The sequence below is a fragment of the Conger conger genome, chromosome 6 (genome assembly GCF_963514075.1).
Source record: "Conger conger chromosome 6, fConCon1.1, whole genome shotgun sequence".
NCBI lineage: Eukaryota > Metazoa > Chordata > Actinopteri > Anguilliformes > Congridae > Conger > Conger conger.
In genome coordinates, this window is record NC_083765.1 from 14,675,531 (window position 1) to 14,698,762 (window position 23,232).

Consider the following 23,232-nt stretch of genomic DNA (forward strand, 5'->3'; position numbering starts at 1 on the left):
GTCTGCATGCTTTTATGCATTTAGTTGTTGCCATATGACTGGCTGATTCAATATTTGCATTAACAAGCTGGTGTACAGGTCTACCTAACAGTGCTCAGTGAGTGTATATACATATACACACATAAATACATATATAAACATACATATATCAGAACATTTTATTTCTTTACTTTCTCAGAAGTAGTTCAGTCTACTGGTTCAGGTTGTAGGTTCTATCAAAATGATTTGTTGGCTCATGTGACTGAACAGCTGCATGGCTTTAGAGGACACATGCAGAATTAGTCTGCTAGAGTGGAGCAATTCATGATTTTTTACAAAATGCTTACTGTAACTAGGAACCATGAATGGAAAACAAAAAGAAAACAAACCAGAACAACAATGGTGCTGCTCAAGTGCAAATCAAAGAAATGCGTTCTGGCCTGATTGCTCACTGCTAACGCACCTGAAATAGAAACATGTACGTACAGTATGATTGGACTTTTTCTGCTGATAATGTGAAGGAAGCATATATTATTTCAAATAATCAAACTCGCTGTCTTGGTTTCATGCAACAAAACAACAAACTTTAAGCCTGCCAAATTGGGATGCGTGCAGCTGCATACAGAAATACTGTAAATGAATACTGGATACTGTAAGTACAGCACCAGCATGTTAAAAACAAGGTGGGAAGGGGCACACCCCCCCTGTCCCACCAATCAGCTGGCAGGGAATGATTTTAGCAGGGAGCCAGGGAGTTAAGCTCACACACGGCCTACATATCACACCGTATCGGGAAATTCATCACACTCCCAATCGCCCGGGGGAATCTGCTGCTCTTCCCACCAGTTACCCTCTGGGGTTTGATAAAATCAACATGAAAGACGTATGCTCCTGTCAACCACAATGCAATTTACATTAAAAATGTCTGCCACTGACGTCAATACATCATTCTTATTTGGCATTAATGCAAAGGAAAATGTCTTCCCAGATGACACTGTCACTCTAGAAGACTTGTTACTGAGCAAAAACAAGTCTTGCATGACAATAAAAATATTTTCTCACAAGCACACAAGGCACCCCCCCCCCACTAAAATATAAGTTACTGTACACAGCAGTTTGAGAGAGGGTTAAATGAAAAGGCTAAATTCTACTGCCTGGTATTGCAAAACACATTTCAGAACTGGGCTCTTGTCTAAACACAACCACAGGAAATGAGTCTTTTCCCATTGATTGATTCTAATTAAAAGAAACACAATGTAAACATTCTTAATTCATATGTGTTTAGAAGAGTAAGATGGATATTCCCTAAAACATGTTGAGTATTCATGAAACTTTCTGTAGGTGTGTTTAATGTGCTCAAATTCGCCTCTGAAGTGTATTGTATTATGTTCATCAAATTCTATCAACTGACAGGATATTAAAAGTTTATAGACATTTTGGACCACTTGGAGATACCAATGCAAAAAATAAGCCTTGTTATCACACATTATCCAGTCTTACTATCACCTATAACATTGATCAAATATTACTATGACTACCAACATGTTCTCTCATATAACTTATATAATTGTTATCATAATAAAAATAGTCTATTTTCAATAAAACTGCAACTGCAACTGCTTTTATGGAACGTGGTGAAACATGGCTGTTCAGCTGTGTGAAGGCGCTGCTTTGTGGGTGAGTGTGTGAGCGAGTCTGAGTGAACGCTTCCACTGTGAGAGTAGTTGTTCTTTGGTTCAGTTATTTTGTGACAACTGTAACCAGTAGCTGCAGTTGTTATTGAGAAGTCTGTTGTGCAAACCTACCCAGCTGCTGGAAGAGGAGAGCCACGCTCTTCCCTGTGACGGGCAGGTTGTCATTCAGGGGTGTCTGGATCAGCTGCCGGTCCCCTGCTCCCAACGAGAAAAGCTTCTGCACCAGAGAGAAAGTGGCCAGCTCAGAGTGAGAAGCACTGTGTCTGCACTGCTCAACACAGGGTCTGCTCACACTCCAAATACAATGATCTGTGTGAGCCTTCAGTGTGTTTCATTAGACCTGAGGGCCCAGCATAACCGTGATTTAATGAGCAAGGCTTCCAAATCAGATCCCTCAGAATCATTGCAGACAAAACTATTTTCCACTGAGCGCCAGTAAGTATTTCCCAGCCAAAGACAAGTGAAATAGGGCAGGCACCATGCTGGCCTATCATAATTTAAGTACGAGAGAGAGCTACCAACATGCGCCAGAGTACAGGAAAGGCATCTACAATATCGCATGCGGATAAAATACTCCAAAGTTATAAAGCATGCCACGCCAGCATATTGCTGCTGGATTCAAATCCCCCCTCTGAAATTAGGTGTATGGATTACACCACCCTTGGCTACCAGGATGTTGACACAACCTAAATATCCCAGACAGAGCGCGGCACCATCAGGGTCTGGCAGAATTAGCTTAACCTTTCTGCTGAACGGGGCGAGAGCTAACACAACACCCAGCTCTCCGAGGCATGGTCAGGTGACCTCAGGGAAAACCAGTTCCCCTCTGGAAAACAAAATCGGAATGCGGCTAATTCCAAGGTGCCTGGGGATACTAACGAGTCCTGAGTGTGTCTCAGGGGGTCTAGTCTGGGCATAGACGGAGTGATACGGGATGTCCCGTTAGCCCTTGCTGTAACCCAGCAGAGAGATTCTGAGTCAGAACTCCACGAGTAGGGTTATTTTGGGAGTCAACAAGACCACATTCTTTTGTTCCTCAGAACCAACAAGGAAAGAATAGATGGAATCTCCTTTTTTAGTATGTTTTTAACCAGAATGCATTGTTTTTTAAAGACTCTCTGCAGGGGATGTTTAAGAGGGGGACATTATTTGATGTGGCTGTGACCAATAAAACAGGACTGAATCATAAAAATGTTCAGTACGCAATATTCAGTGTTGTGGCGACTTGCTCAGCTTTTCTTAATAATGTGACTGATTTCAAAAATGTCCTTGGCTGCAATGCTAACTGCTATGGCACATTACCAAAGAGGATTGTTTGAGCCCTTAAAAATACAAACAATTAATTCTCAATTAGGCACAAGCCAGGAAAACATTTTCTTTACTATTCTGTTATGTATGTGGCAAAATGACTCCTCAGACTCAGAGCCATGCAAAATAAGCCCCTGATTTATTAGGGCCTGGTCTCTCCTCTATTTGGAGTAACAAATCCCAGTGTTAAATTAACCCCAGGTGACCCCAGTCTGGGCCGCGATTCTATTTGTGTCTGGTGAGTGGGCCTTTGGAGCAGCAGGGTGGGAGCAGGGGGGGCGGGAGGTATTTTTGGATCACTGGCGTTAGTGCTGGCTCACCTGGGACCCCCCTGACTGAGGCACGAGGCAGGTTAAGAGGTTGGCCACCAGAGTCTCCAGAGGGAAACTCAGACTGTCGATGTACACTGTGTAGATCAGACCCAGGCAGCCCTGCATAACATACCAGAGACAACACACACAGTGTCACTGCACACTATATAACACACACAGTTACTGCAAACTATACAACACACATGCTGTTACTGCACACTATACAACACACACAGTTACTGCAAACTATACAACACACACAGTGTCACTGCGCACTATATAACACACACAGTTACTGCAAACTATACAACACACATGCTGTTACTGCACACTATACAACACACACAGTTACTGCAAACTATACAACACACACAGTGTCACTGCGCACTATATAACACACACAGTTACTGCAAACTATACAACACACATGCTGTTACTGCACACTAAACAACACACAGTTACTGCACGCTATATAACACACACAGTATCACTGCACACTATATAACACACATTCTGTTACTGCACACTAAACAACACACAGTTACTGCACACTATATAACACACACTGTCACGGCACGCTATTCAACACAACGTTACTACATACGATACAACACACACTGTTACTGCACACTGTACAACACACATGGTTACTGCACACTATATAACACGGACTGTTACTACACACCATACAACACACATACACACAGTTACAACATACATACTACAGTGCACAGTACAATACACAGATACCACTGCTACTGCACACTGCATAACATCAAAACACAGTGCATGATGGACCCCTTGGAACAGCATCTGACCACACAGAAAAACAAGTGTCTACAGAGGAAATCAGGGGGTGTAATTAGAGCCACCATCGATTACCTCCCTCAGTATGTACAAACTGCAGCCAATCAGCCCATCAGCCAATCACTGTGCTTCTGATGCACATTAATAAAGAGAAACAAACATTGCTTCCAAAAGAAATTACAAATCAGGCGCCAAGAAAAGAAGAGAGAAAAAGCTTCAGGATGAGGCTTGGGCGATGGTACCAATTTGTCAAAGAACTTAATTTGGTTTGGATGTTCTACATAGATGTATTGACCATCTACCAAACAGGGCCAGCTATTGGAAGCACCAGCTGTTTGTGTCATATTTTTGCTAAACTTATTTGTCAGTAAGTGCAATGTTGGAGATTAGTTTAACTACATGTTGTTAAAATAATAGTTTAATTTTATTTTGCAGCAGTTTGCCTGTCCTGTAGTTCAACCACATTACAATTTGTGTTGTGGTTGCAGTAGTTAATTAGACTAACAACTACATTTGGCACTAGAATTTTTTTTTTTTTCCAAACCACAAAATGCCGCCTCCCCTCTCTTTTGTCTCTAATCCTGCTGGGTGAGAAGCACTCTGCTCCCCTATAGTTGCCAAGAGTCAATTTTGTCTTGACACCACAAAGGGCTTACCACTGCGCAGTTTCAACAGAATCCTTGCTACACATTGCTGGTTTTCACTGTGTGCAAGGCACATTAATTTAGAATTGTGATTGTAATGATTAAATATATATATATATATTAAATTAAAAGACTAGCCCCAAAAAGGAAAGGGGCACAAAATAAATTTCTGTCTCGGGCCTCCAAATTGGTGAGGGCCGGATCTGAGCAGCCTTACCCGGAATATTTCTGTGAAATCGAGTCTGGACACCATAATAAGGCTTTTAGGTGCGAACACTTCAGCAGGATGGATCAGCCCATTTCCGTCTTCTTCCTCCTCATCATCCCCATCTGTGTCTGCAGCCTTCGATCCCTGCAAGAGAGAGAAACAATCTGCACTGGAAACCCTCCACGAGCACGAAATTCATAATCCATACAGGGTGGCCTGTATCGTAGTGGTTAAGGTAAATGACTGGGACAGGCAAGGTTGGGGGTTCGAATCCCTGTGTAGCCACAATAAGATCCGCACAGCCATTGGGCCCTTGAGCAAGGCCCTTAACCTTGCATTGCTCCAGGGGAGGATTGTCTCCAGCTTAGTCTAATCGACTGTATGTCGCTCTGGATAAGAACGTCTGCCAAATGCCAATAATGTAATGTAATTATTCTCCTGTGAGATAAGAAAATGCTGATACCACAGCAATCCTGCAAAGGGAGAATGTCTAAATAACAGTGCCAGTGACTCACAGTGCTTACTAGGGTTAAACATCGGAAAATGGGAAAATATTCTTTTAATTAGCATACATCAGTGCTGTTATTTTTGAACTTTTTGAATCTGTTTGGCATGCTTGCTTGCATTTGCGGAGGCAGAAAGTGTTTTCTGTCAGCGGACAGTTTGACACAAAGATCAGAAATGGCATTGTGAGGCCATTGATGTCCTTTGCTTCATTACAGCACACCTCCAAAGGGATCAAGTCATGTGAGTGATTATAGGACTAAATTTATGATGGTATAATTTATGTACCATCTGTGGGTGGCACAGCAAGCACCACAGTAGTCAGTAGTGTACTGCAGTAACCTCAGAGAAGGGCCACCTACTGGCAACGGTTGGTTAATCAGCTCCAAGATTATTGGAACTAAGCAGAGAGATTTGGGCTCCTTTTGTGACCAACAAACCTTTAGGAAAACACAGAGCATACTGGCTCTTTCAGAGCACATCTTGGCATGTGAGTTTTCTCTGTTGTCATCAGGGTGTCGGTGTGCCTTACCTGCTTGTAAAAGCAATCGTTATTCAAAGTCATATATACCCTCTGCAGTCCGGCTACTTAATGACACACAGCAATTCATTTGTGCATTGCATCTATTTGTTGTTTTATTTATGCTTATGTATTGACAGAGTTAATAGCTGCCCCCCCCCATACATTATTCAATTATACTGTATATCTGTGTATTGTACATGTATTTTTGGTGTTTTGCGGCGAGCTGTTATGTAATTGCCCTTTTGTCTCAACCTCACTTGACTTGAGTATTGAGGTAATTGTGCAAGATTGAAAGCCATTTTTTCTGGTGCATTTTTTAGGCATGTGTGATGCCGGAAAACACTTATGTCATGCCGGGAACACAAGCCACCGGCAAGGCTATACCGGCAAGGCTCTAGAACATTCCCTTCCAGAGAATAAAATGAGAGGGTCATTATCATTTAAAGAGGGGGAGATCAGACGCAATACGTTCTCCCCTGCAGCGTGACTGATTACTCAGCTTAACTCAGTGCACATTTGTAGTATTGCTGACAAAGACATGTAAGTGGCACACGTTTGAAATCCCAACACACGCCGCATTTGGAAATTCTGCACAGCATGCCGTCTTACTTCAAACACAATGTGTTCATCTCTGTGCAGGGCTGGCAGCGCGGGATCGTTGGGGACCGTCTTCGACGCCACCCTCGCACTGCATTCATACGCTGACTGAGCCTTTTCATGCTGAATGTCACATTACGGAGAGGCTGACTCGTGTCTTTGAGGAAAATGTCAGACTGGGCCATGCCACCCTGCCCCCCCTCACCAGAGGCACACAGTGCGGTGCCACCCTCCCACTGCGCTGAGACTGAGCATGGCAGGCCTGAACAGACCCAGCATAGAGACGGCAGGCACAATGCCCTGGGAGTTACACGCCCTAGCGTATCCGAGCCTATCCCACACTGGATACAGCATGAGTAGTGGAGACTGTGTGCCTGTAGGGCAGCTGCCTCCCAAACCATAAACCAGTCTTGTGTGGCTGGGGGTTTGACTCCCTGCGACTGTGACCCTACCTCCATCTTTAAGCCTCTGCTTTCAGTGTCAATAAAGAGGAAAAAATGCATAATTAGGGGCAGAATCTTCACTTTAAAAAAAAGCTTTATGGACAGAATAGATTTTAAAAAAGAGTTAAAAGGCCATGCGTTTCTGGTGGTATTTTCTCAATACACACTGACACATCGAGGCCATGTACGACTGGCAGTGAATCCTCTCTTATCTGCCACCTGGCAGACATGGAATTTATTCTGTTTTCCCTGAGATTTGAGAAGATTCTCAGAGGATCCCTGTCAAATCAACACCAATGAAAGAAGACACTCCCTGAAGTTGAAGAGTTGAGAGGGTCATCAGAAGAGCAGAGGAGGCTGTAGTCTTCACAGAAAAATAAACACGGTCACAGACTTCGCCAAAATGAAGGACAAACAAATATCCGATCCAGGATCTCTGGCAAATCGCACTGGGTTCCTCTGAATGGGAGATGAATTGACCCCCGAGGAAATGAGGCAAACGGCTTACAGCACATGTTAATTGTATGCAGGAATTTTAAGAATTTGGAAATCACAGAAGACGAAGCAGAAATCTGAGTTTACATTTTAATTTAATTAAAAATTTTCAACTTAATTGAATACATTTTAAAATACCAATAATTTCAAATTAACCCAATAGATCTAATGCAGAGCAGCAGGAAATAACATGCACAACTGTAACTGTAACATGCATGTCAATGGGCAATTGGCATTAGTAAATGATATGAATAAATGCATTGATAAGGTGATGCATGTAATCGTGTTTGTCAGCTGAAAAATCACAGAATCACTGAGAGCACTAAAAACTAGGAAGCAGTAAATTCATGGAACTGCCAAGAAAGAGACAGAAATCACAGAATCTAATTAGCCTACTCTTCTGGGAGAAATAAAATATGACCTAAAACATTCCCATTCCATCCTGGCAATATTCAAGCTCCTTGTAACATCACACTACCGTGCATCTGGATTAATTAAATCGACAATTAATCCGGGAAAATACCAGGATTGTGAGAAGCTGAAATGTCATACAATAACTATGCTCCAAATTTCTGAATTCAGTTTGACAAAAATGAGAAACATACATTTCATACATGAATGCAGTACAAGCTGACCTTGTGGATTACGATGGGAACCACTTACCCAGTGTTAACTGACTGTTTGAGTGTTTCACTGTCTCACTTCAGGGGGTAACAGGGTGCTGGAGGTACCCCATCCTTCATTGTGTCAGAAAGCCACCAAAGTGCCAAAGGTCAACACTCAAATCTACGGTTTTCTATTTTTTCCTCCAAACAGGAGCTACGCAATTTTCAAATATCCTGCCTCGGCCTGTCACGGATACTATTTTCCCATTAAAGAACACTCACATCAAAAACCACAAAACAATCAGATTGAGATTTCTCAGCACACTTCCATTTTCTCCATGGAATTGCAATCAAACTTAGATGTGTATAGATCCTGCACAAATCTTCATCCCTGTGAAGCTTAATTCATTTCCCACAACTTTCCTGGCCTGTTAGAAGATACAGCATGTGCTGCGGTGAGTTAAAGGCTTTGGACTGCGCCTTCAGAAACCGATGCCTTTCAAAAAAGTCCATGGCGACACGTGTCATTACCACGTGGTGTTCGGTGAGGTTCGATCAGAAAAACAGCAACGCACGACGCCGTGACGTGAGGCGCGAGGCAAGGGCGATGAAGATGCAGGGCTTTCCAAAAAAGAAATTCCATGTAATTATCTCCCAATATTCCCTCTAGAGAGTGACAAATAAACACGGTGCTGTTTTTGGCAGACTGCCTCTGTGATAATCTGCAAATGCTGAGCCGCTGACAAGTTGAATTTAGAGCACTTTACAGTCACGTTAATCATGTCCGGCATTACGACAGGCTGTGGTCTCGTATTGTAGACAGTAGAGTAAGGCCCTTTCATTTCAACATCACCTGGGCCACTCCGCTTCATTTTTGTTACCCGCAAGAGTAACAAACCCAAAGAATACCCATAATGCCTCTCATTTATAACATGTCCTGCACTGTAGCAGTAATCTACCATGATTGACAGTGTTAATGCCAGTGATAACATGATGGCCTGCGTTTAATCAGGGATTCAGACACACACTCACCTCAGCGGTCGGATTGATGGCAGTGTACAACCTCACTGCTGAGATTCAGAGAAGAGCTACATTCCACACTTAAACTGAAACAGCCATTTTAGACACTATGAGGCACTGACAGCCATATGATTCACCACATCAAAATGTGCAGTGAGATTTTTTCCATGTCACCACCAGCAACCATTAAACTATTTTAATTGTATGAGCATCTAATGGAGGGAAACCAGATTTCCTTCTGTGAAATTAAGGGGTGAGTTAAGGACAGAGCATAACAAAAACAGAATTTGTTGACTGTGTGCATAATCATTTGTAATCCAGTTAAATTGATTAAAGGAGTATTATAAAGTTTCATAAAATTGATGCCAATCATGACAATGTCCACTTCTCTCTCTGGACTATCAGTCAAAGAATGTGTTTATTTAAATACACGTGTTTACAGGCAGCTGGCTTGTTGAAATAGAAAATAAACCATTGTTAGCACGTGTAAACCTGCCACGCTAGAGTACGCCATGAAACAGTCCATGTGGTGTGGTAGCAAATGCTTAATTTTCAGTTGCTGAACAAGACTTCAAATTCTTTTAAAACAGGCATTAGATACAGTGTATACATGCAGGTGTGCACGTGCACATACGATATGATCATTCTTAGGCAGACTAAAGACTCCCATGGGGGTTGGAATGAGGCAGCGCCGCATTGTGCGCTCTGATCTGAAATACACACAGCCACACCACAAGCCAATCAGCACACTGCAGGTGAGCTAGTGGACAGAGGAGAAGTGCACCTCTCACTGGTGATAGCTGGTACTGCACAGGGACCTGGGGAGTGGCATGAGAGCGTTCATGCAGAGGGGTAACCTGAGGAACAGTGGCAGATTTAAGGCCTTCGCCTCCGGCGGGCCATGGCCCGGTGCCCATGCCTTAAACACAGAGGACTCCAGGTCATCATCAACTGAGGACTTCAGCTTGGAAGAGTGAAGTCTCAGCGATTGGATCAGCCTGTTTCTACGGTGAATGTCTTCACTGATGGCGTCACTGCTAGTAATGTGGAGCACAGTCAGAGAAGTACACTTCAAGCACAGGTTGTGTATGCAGACTGCAGATGCCGGATGGACCACAGGAGTCACTATACACAATGATTTGAGCACAATCCCATCAACTGAAACATTCCTCCCTAGGAAACCTCCAACCACTCTCAGCACTGGTGCAGGCAGGATGCAATACGGGGTGCATCACATAACTGGAACAGTATCCGAGCTGCACGAGTCATCCAGCTGACCCCTAGGGGCCCTTGGACAGATCAGGAATCTTACAGAATTCCCTGGCCAAGATCAAGATACATGCAGGGGCAGCATTCTTCATAATGACATGAAATGCATGCCTCCCGGCGATCTCCAGACCCCAGAAGACACGGTGACGGGACGTTTAATAAAGACAAATAAGGTAAGCGCAGGGAACAGCCTGATCTCTGCCAAAGTAATTCTGCAAGCACGTGTCCCTGCAGGGGGGAGCCCCGCTCCATTAAATGCCACGAAACATTCTATACAATCTCCTACACAGATCCTGTACATTTACAAAAGGGATTTTTTTGATACAGATCCTTTCAGTGGGCGAGCAGTAAAGAAGCCCAAATGGAGAGCAGATGTGGAGTTCTGATCTTTGGGCAGCCGTCCCTCCCTCCATAAACACGCTTAATTGAGGCTTTTGTAAAGAGCATCAAAAACAGCAATACCTTCAGCTAATCCAATTTGCGCAGGGGTGCACTCAATGGCCAGAAGTATGGAGCTAATAAATAACGCTGTGCCGGGTCAGGTTTCTCACTACATAAACATCTCCATAATATCAGTCCACGGCAGGAATTCTAATTTCCCTGCTCTAAGTCACAGGCTCTTAACTACATGATAAGTGCAATAAACTGCGTGAAAAATTTGACACGTGCAACTTCAAGAAAGTAAAACAGAATTACTGCCTATGAATAGCATGATTTAAGGTGCTGGAAACCTGAAACTTCAATGGTATAACTGCGCACTGAGCACTGTGGTCTGCCGGGAAACCAACTCCGTCTTTTTTTACATTTGAACAGGGAGCTGGTATTCCCTCTGATCTGAGAAGTGTTGGCGTACTTTGACTGGTGCAGTATGTGTGGGACGGTGGCAGGCGTGAGACTGATAAACAGTCAGATCTCTGTTGGGCAGCTGACCCATATAAACCCATATAAAACCATATAGACCCATATAGACCCATATATGGATTCACCCATGTGAACAGGGTACCGACTGCTGGCTGTGACACCTTCTGTGCTGGGAACATCACGACCTGTTACCGTCTGAATGAAGTTACAAATTGAAATCGGAGGGAAAGGATAGCCTAAGAAAACAGTAGGACATCCTTGCACATTCATTACTTCAGAATTAAGCCTTGATTTTCTACTTTTTAACTATTTGCAGGTGGTGGTAGTAGGTCGTCTCACCTGTAGGTTGACCTCAGCTTCAAAGAAGGTAAGGCACGAGCAGTAGTGTCGATTGGAGTCGATGTCGGTCAACACCACGGTGAAGAAGGTGGGCTGCCTCCTCTCCCGGGACAGCCTCCACCCCGTTGGCTGACAGAACTGCAACAGCATAGACAGAGCAGCAGTCAGGCAGTTATCAGACAGCACAGACAGACCGAGCAGCAGTCAGGCAGTTATCAGACAGCACAGACAGACCGAGCAGCAGTCAGGCAGTTATCGGGCAGCACAGTCAGACAGAGTGGTTGTCAGACAGTTATCAGGCAGCACAGTCAGTCAGAACAGCAATCGGGCAGTTATCAGGTAGCACTGTCAGACAGTGGCTATCAGACAGTTATCATACATCACAGTTAGACAGAGTGGCTGTCAGGCAGTTATCAGACAGCACGGTCAGACCGAGTGGCTGTCAGCAGTCCAGCAGACAGTGTGGTGGTCAGAAGATGGTCATACAGGGTCGTGGTTGAACAGCATTCATACACTGTGCCGGTATTGGGGGCAGGCAGTGTAGCGATCACACAGCACGGCAGTCTGGCAATACCTATCAATCATTAGCATGAATGCTCTCCTAGGTGCAGTTTGTGGGGGATGTTAGTTCTCCCTGTGCAAGGAAAAATCTTTCATCAGTTTGCAAGACTCAAATTCCACCTCTCCATCCTCTAGCACCAGCAGGACTGGCATTTCCTACTCTTGAAATGTGACCTACGCTACTCTCTGTGTAATTATGACTCTAAACTCCCCACCCCCAACACAAACACACACATGCACACACACAAACACACTCACACATCGATGCAAATACGCAACATCTCCCTCACAAGCAGTCTGACCAGCCACCAAAACAGGGTCTAATGACGAGAATACAGAGAACAGTACGCACTGTCACTGCTAGTGGGGGAAGTTTACGGAGCACATCAGCTCCACAGACGTCACGTGTGTTGAAGATATAGAGGGAGAGAGTATACTAATCCAGGTCACCAACAGCAGGTGTTGTGACAGGAATCCAACGGCACATTAAGGAAAGGGACAGAGGGTGCCAAAAACAAGCCAGCAAACAAAGCACTCCGTATTCACAGGCCCTTTACTGGAAGCCAGCGGTGAGGATTTACGGTGGCAGTGATGGTGCCCTATGATGCGCGTGGCTGCTGGTAAGAGAGCGCGGAGCGGTAATGCGTAACCCCCTGCTGACGCCATAGGGCTGCAGGAGGACAGGATGTAGAGCGTGGGGCTGCCACATCCTCTCATCAGCCAGCAGGAAACGCCACTCACTCTCTCAGCGCAGTCCCGGTCACCACCACTGAGGTGCCCCCGCGCCCGTTCCTCAGCAAAAAAATATTTACGACTACCTCCACCGGGAAATGGGAAATTCACAGAATGAGTAAAAATACTATGGACCGATGAGGGAAAAATAGTGCAGGACAATATTGTTTAACGAACAGGTTGCAGCGAAGTTGATGCTCGGAGTCAATACATTTTTACCCCTTGAAAGCTATAAAAAAAAAAAAAAATACAGTACATTTATCGAGAGTATAAGAATCTGGTAAGACCTCAAGAATAAGAAGAATTTGTCTGGCACACTTATTTTCCATTCTTATAATGGATGTTTGGACAACAGCAAACACACTGTTGTCAACTGGAATTATTACAAGCATTGAAACCTTGAAAGTAATTGCTGAATATCACCGTTCTTGCCATATTTCGGTGTCAGAAATTATGTTAATCGTTCTGAGGTTTTTTGTTTTTTAGATTAATTCTTTCAACATGTTTTCTATCACAGATGTTATTTATGTACACAGACATCCAATGGCCAATGCCAAACATAAACAAAAAAGTACTTTTGCCAGCAGCAGTCAGTTTCAAGCAATGAAATTAGGGCTTCATGATTCAAAACTGCTGACGCATGAAAAGCATGTAAAGCCTTAGGAATGCAGTTAAAGAAGAACTGCACACACTTTACACAGATGAGAAAAGAAAAGTGCCAAAAATACTTCTGCTGACAGTGTTTATGAACTCATCAGTACTTGGACACACACACAAAAAAAGCTGTTTCTCAAGAAGAACACGGCAATGCTATGAGGTGACGGGCTGGGGTGGGGGAACACCAGGACAGGGGTTCCAGAGCCAGGCAGTGAGTAATTTGGCTGCCCTGGTGCAGGACCGGACCTTGGTAGGAGGGATTATTAATACTGTTGATTTACACTCGGATTGGGAGCCAATGGCAGAGAGAGCTGTACTTGCAGCGTGCAGCGTGACCCGAGCAGCTAACGACTCCGGTCCAAAACCCGGGTTCAGACCAGCAGTTCACAGCATTACCGGCCTCAGCCAAGATGCCAGGAACAAACATGACAATGAGCGTCATACTGCAGCCGTGGCAATATTTACTAGGAAGTTTAAAGTTACTTAAGGGGCAGGCCAACTGGCCAGGGTAAAGTGCACAGTGCAATGGAAAAAAGAGCTTAATTAGTTTTTGTTTCATTTAACTAATTATTGGCTTTGATCATTGTTGTTTTGAATTTTAAAACAGGATGTTTGACCGATGAAGCAAAATACTGGCTACATTTGGTTAATCATTTTTAAATAAATACACTGTCAGGTGCACTTAATTAAACAGCTCAGTTTGAAATAAAGTTGTCCCCAGTGGGCAGCAACGTTACATAAAACAATCCCAAAGATAATCCAATTACTAACTTCTATACAGTACATGGTATGGATATACACAAGTAAATATCTGGAAAGCTATCTGGGTTGGATCCACAGCAGTGCTGGTCTGCATTCATTACAAAAAGGGATTTCAGGAAGGTTTAGGTCAGAGTCCTCTTGCTACTTGGGACTGTGCGTGACCATTCAGACAAAGTATAGGCTACATGACCTTTTCACCATTCGGCATTATCTTTGTCAAAATCGAAAGAAGATGCGTTTGAATCACACATTCTTACAATGATTTTCACAATACGCTGGACCGTAAACCCTGGCCCTGTCATCAGTGTGTTTTCAGGAATTCCACATTTCAAAGCGATGACACGCTAGGTTGTGCCTCTGCCCTGGTCTTCAGTGTGAAAGAGCACTTAATCACGGCTGAACCGGACAGCTAGTGGATGGTGGAGGGGGGAGGGGGAACCTGGTCAGGGGAAACAGAGCGTGTCGAGATGGGCCAGGATGTCAGCCTCCGCTATCAGACACAAAAGGGCAGGAAATCAGGGGGACCAAACAGATACAAGGACGACTGAGGAAAACTGCACAAACACGCAAATATTCCAAGAATGTCATAGCTCAATGTGGGGAAAAACAGGCAAACACCTTTCTGAGCGCATACCTGGGAAGTTGGGCAGATGAAAGAGAAAAACAAAAACTCAGGGTAAACAGAAAGGTGTCATCAATTGTTATCATTAAATAATGTCCATACACTTATGTTAGTGTCAAATTCCAGGATGGCTAAACTGACAACACAGTAATGAGACAGTGAAGCTTCGTGTTATCACTAGGTACTGTACATAAATCTGGGTTGTTCCCAGAATCGATCCCTTTAATAATCCTGGACAGGCTTTGTACAGTCTACCCACATCTTCCTGAATGTGCTCATTTTCAACACAGCTTGAAATAACACTGAATTCTTAAACAACAACTGCCTTGGGGAAGTCGACAATATTTTTGCAGGCTAGTCTCTTCAACAAAACCAAAATATTATTTTTTAAACGTATTTTTATGTAAATATTATCCTTAGCTCCCTGGGACATCTCCAGAGAGAAAACAGTACAGCTGGCTGATGTTAGTCATGTGATCTCACAATCCTGCTGATGTCACACAGACCAGGCCAAAGCCGGCAGGACCGCTGCAGAATCTGGGCCTACAAGGGCCTACTCGTCTAAAAACAAAGTCTAATAAAGTGTAGATATCCTCTGCATGGAAATGCGGAAAATGCAGTCCCATTTTATCCTGGCAGTATTCCATAATTCCAAAGGTACAATCTGTTCCTCATTTTCCATTTCTAAGTCAAGGTCAGTTACAGCAAGTAAAAGTGATTGGTATTAAGCTTTATTTTTTCCTCACCACAGCTATGCTGCTTGCCGTCTCTCTTGCTACTGTCGACCACACCATAACTCTTTTTTCTTTAGGAGGACAAAGTAACAATTTGTTCAGCTGTTTCTATACAGCCATCACAGACCAATGTGCCTGATGGGGGCCAAAATAAACTTTCTAATCTCCACCTAACACCTGTACACATATGTTTTAGTTTAGTCTAGTTATCTCTAACGTGTTTGTATATAATCACATTGCAGCTAGCAAGGTGAGCTAGCACAAAGCACTGGGGATGAACTGGCCGTCTTACAAACTCCTCTTGGGAAGGTGACTACCCCCTCTGCATCACCCTATGGGTTCAGAAACACATTGATACAGTTTATTGACGGGCTCCCATGAGCAGGTCTAATTATGTGAAAACAAATATAAAAAGCAGTTGCTGAACACTGGCAGCACAGTGGTGGAGATCCCGAACCCTGTCCTATGCCACAGATAGCTGAAACCATCCAAGCTGCAAATAACTCTACAGGGGAGTTGGTAGCATCTGCTAGGTAAGGGTTGTAAAATGGGAATTTCACACAATTGCATGGCAATTCAAATAAAATAAATGCGCCTGGAAGGAGCCAGTTCTTAGAAACTGGTGTTCCTCAATGCATTCCTCGATTTGAGTCTCCAGGGATTGAAAAGGCATTTTCAGGAATGCGCTGTTGTGCTGCAGGTGGAGCAGGGCGGGCGGGCGGGCGGTGGGGGGGGGGGGATCAGGAGTGAGCGCAGAGTCCAGGCATGGGTCCAGATATCCACACAGCTGGCAGAGCAAGAGCCAGGCCTGCTGCTCTGAGAGCAGGATCCCCACACTGCCGTGTCTGAGAGCAGGGATCTGACCACAGCACCATGTGTGAGCAGGGATCTGACCACAGCCCAATGTGATTGAAGGGAGCCGACCACAGCCCCATGTGTGAGCAGGGATCTGACCACAGCACCATGTGTGAGCAGGGATCTGACCACAGCCCCATGTGATTGAAGGGAGCCGACCACAGCCCCATGTGTGAGCAGGGATCTGACCACAGCACCATGTGTGAGCAGGGATCTGACCACAGCCCAATGTGATTGAAGGGAGCTGACCACAGCCCCATGTGATTGAAGGGAGCTGACCACAGCGTCATGTGTGAGCAGGGACTTGACCACAGCAGTATGTGAGTGCAGGGATCTGACCACAGCACCATGTGAGAGCAGGGATCTGACTACGGCACCATGTGGGTAGAGATCCAGATGGAGTCACATGCGAGAGCCTCGTATTTATCGTAGAGTCATGGTGCCTTCGAGCAGTGTGACCCTGAGACAGATGGTAGTATATCTCTACAGACCCCTTCAGGGTTAGCTGATGCAGAAAATATTTACAAGAGGCTCTTTGACCTGACCCGTTAGGAATGACTGTATGTGGGCGTGTCGGCGTGACCCTCCTGTGGTCTTTGGAGTGTAACGGAGTACAGGAGAAAGAGAGACAGTCTCCGTGCATGAGCACATAGCATGCAGGCGTGAAGCCCCTGACCTCTCAAAAGCACCCCCGAGTAGACACTGCAACACACACAGAGCCCCACGCTGTGCTACCTAACCTCAAAAACTCTGTTCACACATCACATCCCTGTTTGATTAGCACACAATTGCACGCCAAATCATTGGTGACCTCTCCCCCCCCCCCCAACATCCAATACAAAGTATTGTCCTCCGGACGCCCTGTTACCGAATGTACTACATTAAAACAAACAGAACACTCGCTCCTTCATTCCAAGAAGTGTACAACTTCTTAGCAGCAAGTGAATGAAATTAATTTCATAGAATATACACGAATGATGCTATTGTTGAGTGCAATATGTTGCTGTTTGTTTTAGGGGGGTTTTGGTGTTAATTGTTGGCAGGTTTTGGAATGTGTTCTGTTTATAATGCCGTGAGTACTTATGTGCAAGATCAATTCCCTTTGTAAGGGCAAATAAAGTTCTCTTCTCTTCTGTTCTCTCAAAGAATTCCACAGCCATGCCAATATTAAACACTTCCATCAGCTCTTTCATAAGGGGCTGGGAGCAGGCCGCCTGCGTCATGTATGCATGTGCGTTCAGGGCCAGAGCCAGTGCAGGTACTTTTCCTTACCAGGCGACTGAACACGCAACGACACCACTGGGGGCGAGAGATCTCGCCATTTTGAATTACCTGACACTCATAATCAGAATCCATGGCAGGTAACAGGGCCCACACTGAAGTGCTCCACACTGCTCAGCGAAGCCGAGCACACCCTCCCGCCCCACACCACATGAACCGAGCGACAAGCTAAAAACCTGAAGAAAAAAAAAAGTATTTTCCAATGTCCTCACGCAACTGCTATTAATTATTTGAACATGCCAATAGAGACACTACATTATGAGGTCAGCACCATCACATCATTACATTATGTGGTATAGCATGCATTTGCTCAGAATAAAGAAAACTAATGATAAACATTCACCCCCTCTGCCCACCTCACCCCCCCCCCCCCCCAAAAAAAACCCCCAACAACTTTGACATTACGTAACTGCATGGACGCGGAGCTACGATTCTCATGCTACAATTCAACTCTGAGTTACGTAACTCCGCACAGACTGTGCTTGGTTTGCCTTGAGAAATTTGTTGTTTTTCCACAAACTCATCACATCCTGCTGTCTCCGAATCCACTCATGGAGCCCCAACAACATATTTCTGAAGTCTCGAGGGAATAGCAAAGTGAGAGATAAGGGAAAGTTGTCATATGGGGGGGGCACCCCAGTCATACAGGGGGCCTGGGGGTGTTACACTGTGAGTAAACATCTCCAAAAGATGTGCACCAAAAGAGCCCACGGTGAATGCTGTTCAGTCATATTACCTCTGGGATCGCGTTATCGGTAAGGTTGCCCATTCAAAGAATTTAGAAAACCATTTTTAAAACATTTATACACCGTAACATAAATTGAAAATAAATGAAACACATTTTTGGGTCCTTGAGGAAAACTGAAACCAAAAAGGAAAAAGATACCCTTTAAATGCTAATTCCAGCCATAAAATTGGCTAAGAGCGAAGACAACATGTACTGGTTGAACCTGAGGCGAAGTGTTGATGCAGGCTCTTTTGTGCGCAGGAAAACAACAGCAGATGTGCTCTCCCTCTCCATCTTCTCCCCACGAGGCTCTGCTTCTCCGGAAGGTAGGACAATGACTTGAAGTAGCCAGTGATGGAAGGGGGTTAGAGGTGGCGGTTGTTCAGGAACAGGGCATCTCCAGGTCACCGCCGGGTCTCCTAGAGGACTCTGGGAGGTTATCTACATGGACCGGAATGGCTGAACTCCGGCTAGCGTTCTGAGCCAAGGAAAGGCGTCGGGGACGTAAGGACAGGGGTGGAAAGAGGAGGAAGGAGGGCCTAGGACATTTGAGGGGGGCAGAAAGGAGAGCTCTATTCTTAGACACCGTGTACGGGGGTCCTGCAGAAGATTTAAACAGCACTTCCAAAAAAAAAAAAATCAGCATCGGTTAAAACAAAACCAGTTCCCTCATAACCAGCAGCACTCACCGACCCTAGTCGTCTCCGAATGTACTGGCTCTCAATGGGCTCAGTGTCCTTACAGCCAAATCTCACATCAGTTTGTCATTGTCCTAAATACTTCTTTAGTTATTGGTGCTGTTATGCAACATGGCACATATGTTATGTTTTAGGCAGGCTTATTTTTAGTCAGTTATGGGAGAGAGCATAAATGCAGCAGATAGTCAGAGGGGTAATAGATGCTATCCATTTAGATCCAGAACAATAATCATAATTCCAGGCCCATAATTTGGAGTATCAATGACATGCCATGTGTGCTTAAAATCTTAAACCAGCAGGAAAAAAAAGAAAAAAAGAAAGGGTCGACCTGAATTTAAATTCTTCCATGTACAATAACGTGTCAATTACTTAAAGCCGCGCACAGTCCGGCATGAAGCACACGTGTTCCTCTCCACTCTGGGAACACTGCACACTGGGGCCGAATACTTGCGGTTTTCTAAGAAACGCAAAGCGAAATTGAAAACACACAGCGGGCTCGCCACTTCTATCCTCGACTTTAAACACTTCAATCTGCACCGTGCATGGAAATACAAATAAATAAACGGAGACATTCCTTTCTTATGGGATTATTTATTTGCTGCCTGAATTTGCTCCTTGTTGGGACTGGGAGGGTGTGAGAAATCACAGGGAAATCTCATCACCTTGCACAGTAGAGGGACACTCAGGGGACGTTATCCAACCTGCTGACATTCGACGGTATTGAATATGACTGGTCTGCGCTCCGAGCAGTCTGTGCATCCATCCCCAGTGAATGAGCAGTGTTTTCAGGCTGCAGTGAGCTGACTCATAACAAATCCATAAATCTCTCACTTCACACACTCATGTATCACATAAACATGTCATCGTCCAGGACCTGACCCATAACTGAGATCCCCTGGCCCCTGTCCACTGCAGACTGGGCCCCCCAGACTGGCCCCAGTGCAGACTGGGCCCTCTAGGCTGGCCCCAGTGCAAACTGGGCCCTCCAGACTGGCCCCAGTGCAAACTGAAGAGTCTAAAGTTCAAGTCCAAAAGCTTAAGTTCACCTAATATGATAATAATATTGATATTATTGATAATATCAATAATAACACCTACTGTAAAAAAAAATTACAGTAGTAGTATCATTAACAGTAATTGTACCAATAAAAAGCAGTTAACAAATAGTAGTATTATTTCTGACTGCTGAACTCCTGCTGGTGTGAACTACACATGACAAGGCACATACAGCACAGCAGAGCACAGCTTTGGCATTTCAGAGTGCTGGGTCAAAGAAAACAAAACAATCTCAAAGCTAAGATCAAATCTGGTGAATTTCAGGTTTTCAGTGTGCTTTTCATGTTGTGCACTGGAAAATGTTACAAGACTGATTGTTCACCTCCAATAAATGTACTTGGCTCATAATACACAGCTTAAGTGAAGCACATAAGGTTATGGAACACGCCAGGTGATTTTTTACATTTGTATTAGCACGCCAGGTACAGAAGATGAGCATATTGTCCATTTGTGTATGTATTATTGTTAGTAGTATTAGTATTAGTATTAGTAGTAGTAGTAGTATTGTTATTGTCATTATTATCAATTAGCATTATAATTAGTGGCGGCACGGATGGTGCAGTGGGTAGCACTGCCACCTCACAGCAAGGAGGTCCTGGGTTCGAATCCCCGTCGGCCGGGGCCTCTCTGTGCGGAGTTTGCATGTTCTCCCCGTGTCTGCGTGGGTTTCCTCGGGGTACCCCGGTTTCCTCCCACAGTCCAAAGACATGCAGGTTAGGCTGATTGGAGAGTCTAAATTGCCCATAGGTATAGTGTGTGAGTGAATGGTGTGTGTGCCCTGTGATGGACTGGCGACCTGTCCAGGGTGTATTCCTGCCTTTCGCCCAATGTATGCTGGGATAGGCTCCAGCCCCCTGCGACCCTGTTCAGGATAAGCGGGTTTGGATAATGGATGGATGGATTATAATTCATATCATCCATCATTCCTCTTCTTATTATTGTTTCTCTTCTTCTTCTTCTTATATAAATACAGACCGTTTACCATTTCTAATAATGACAATTACCTTAAGAAAGTTCACTGAAATGTATATAAAAGCGCTTTATACTTGGCCAACAGTGACAGTACAATAACGTAGTGATGTAATGCAGTCAATAAACAACTGAAGAAGTTTCCATAATAAACACACAGCTTGGAAACATTAGGGAAATAGGTACTCGGACTACTGGTAAAAACATCATCAGCTCGTATCCCTCCGTGGACAGGCCCGCAGCGATAAACACACACGTGAGCAGGCCAGGTGCTTCCTCTGGCCGGCCGCGGGCTGTCCGCCGTTACCATGGGGACGGCGCAGTGCGCGCTACACTCCCCTGATTACAGCCAACCTGCGCTCGCCGCGCTGTTTTCCCAACCTGCCGAGACAAAGAGGGGCCCGGGAGCGCTGGAGCGCAGCCAGCAGGAGGATCACACGCTGGCCCCGCGGACAGGAAATGCACAACGCGTAACTGATCCGCTAACGCACCCCGCCTGCTTCAGCTCAGCGCTAACGACTTTAGCGCTCGGCCACCGCGCTGCCTCTGACGTTCAGGCCAGGAAAAGGATGGCGAGTGAACGTTCTTCCTCAAGCAGGGCTACGGAGAGGAATTTCCCCCCTCGTGCAGGACAATGGATACTTTCCCTCTGTTCTCTCTCTTTCTCGTAAGCACTTTTCCAAGCTGCTTTCTCGTCTGTTGTCTGTCACATCTTTAAGGGGAAAAAAAGGTTGTTCCCAAGACAAGCAGGTGAGCAGTATTGCAGTCAAGACTGTAGAACAGGATGATTTAACACTGAAGTTTAAAGACTTGGAATCACACCAGCCTGTGATACTAGCTTAATGGTTTTTATAACTGCAGTTGTGCTAGATTCATGCTGCCCAGGAAGACTCTGGTTAGCATCTAACTGACGTGTTGGCACTGTTGTGGTTAATTATGCACATGATCTGCCAGCTGAGCTGGACCAGAGCTGGACTTGTGCTGTGTACCTACAATAAAGCCTCAGGCCAGCTCTACTGTACAGCACAGGCAAGGTGTGGCACTGTGTCCCCTGTACATCACAGGCAGTGTGACACTGTGTCCCCTGTATAGCACAGGCAGGGTGTGTCACTCAGCAGTACAGCAGCAGTGCACGGTGGACCAGCAAACAAACCTCTCCTTCCTAACAGCCTCCCAAGGTGACCCACCGTCATAAACATTTTTGGCCAGATTTATGGATTAGGAGGCGCCACCCATGCGCCTCATGGAATGAGTGAGAGGAGGGGAAAAAAGAGGGAAGAAAGAGTGGAGCGAGTGAATGAACGAGTGCAGGGACAGGTGATTTATGTTAAAGGTGCAGACGCTCTGCAGACTAAACAAGGCCACACTCCGGCATGGTTGGAATTCCTCTCAGGTATTCCAAAGAATTCCCTCTCCTGCTCCTTCTCCCTCTCTCCCGCCTTTAAAATGAGAGCTCAGCACATTTTACTGTTGCTCATAAATAGAGGCAGTAAAGCTCCGGCCACCAGACAGGGGGAAACAGGAGCCGGGAGACAGGCTAATGCGGGATGCGTGCAGGGGGGTTCCCCAGTGCTCCGCTCAGACCAGACCCCCTGTTCCCCTTTTCGTCACAGTCCTGCCCCAGAGCCCACCCCAAAAGGTGTTTATGTCCAGCACATCGCCGTGTTGTTTTGGTTCAGCGAGGCTGACATACGGCCTTGGGTGAGTCAGTTTCCTCTCCTAGCCGAGACAGAAAAACGGGAAATAACACGGCCATCTCTGCTCTCTTCTTCCATGGATTTTTGTTTTTTAGTATTTTTTTAACCTCTCACTCACACACTCAAAATACGACAGCAAAAAAATTGCCATTTGAATCCCCCCCCCCAATTTACTGAAGCAGCGTGGCCGGGATGAAATGTCTGTTCTTGTGTCTGGAATCACTGCTTCAGAGAGAGCAGAGGCAGGAGCACGGTCCATCTCGCAGTACGTCAG

General features: G+C 45.1%; 1 protein-coding gene across 2 annotated transcripts in view; it reads right to left on the reverse strand.

The window, feature by feature from the left end:
- The window catches only part of sbf2 (SET binding factor 2), a 108,254-nt gene that overhangs the window by 57,907 nt on the left and 27,115 nt on the right, over nt 1-23,232 (reverse strand). For both annotated transcript variants that reach the window (XM_061247003.1, XM_061247002.1), the window contains exons 3-6: nt 11,608-11,745; nt 4,961-5,095; nt 3,302-3,412; nt 1,785-1,890 (exon numbers count right to left, since the gene is read on the reverse strand). In XM_061247003.1, coding sequence (XP_061102987.1) covers nt 1,785-1,890; nt 3,302-3,412; nt 4,961-5,095; nt 11,608-11,745 — 490 coding nt within the window. The remainder of the gene's footprint in view (nt 1-1,784; nt 1,891-3,301; nt 3,413-4,960; nt 5,096-11,607; nt 11,746-23,232) is intronic.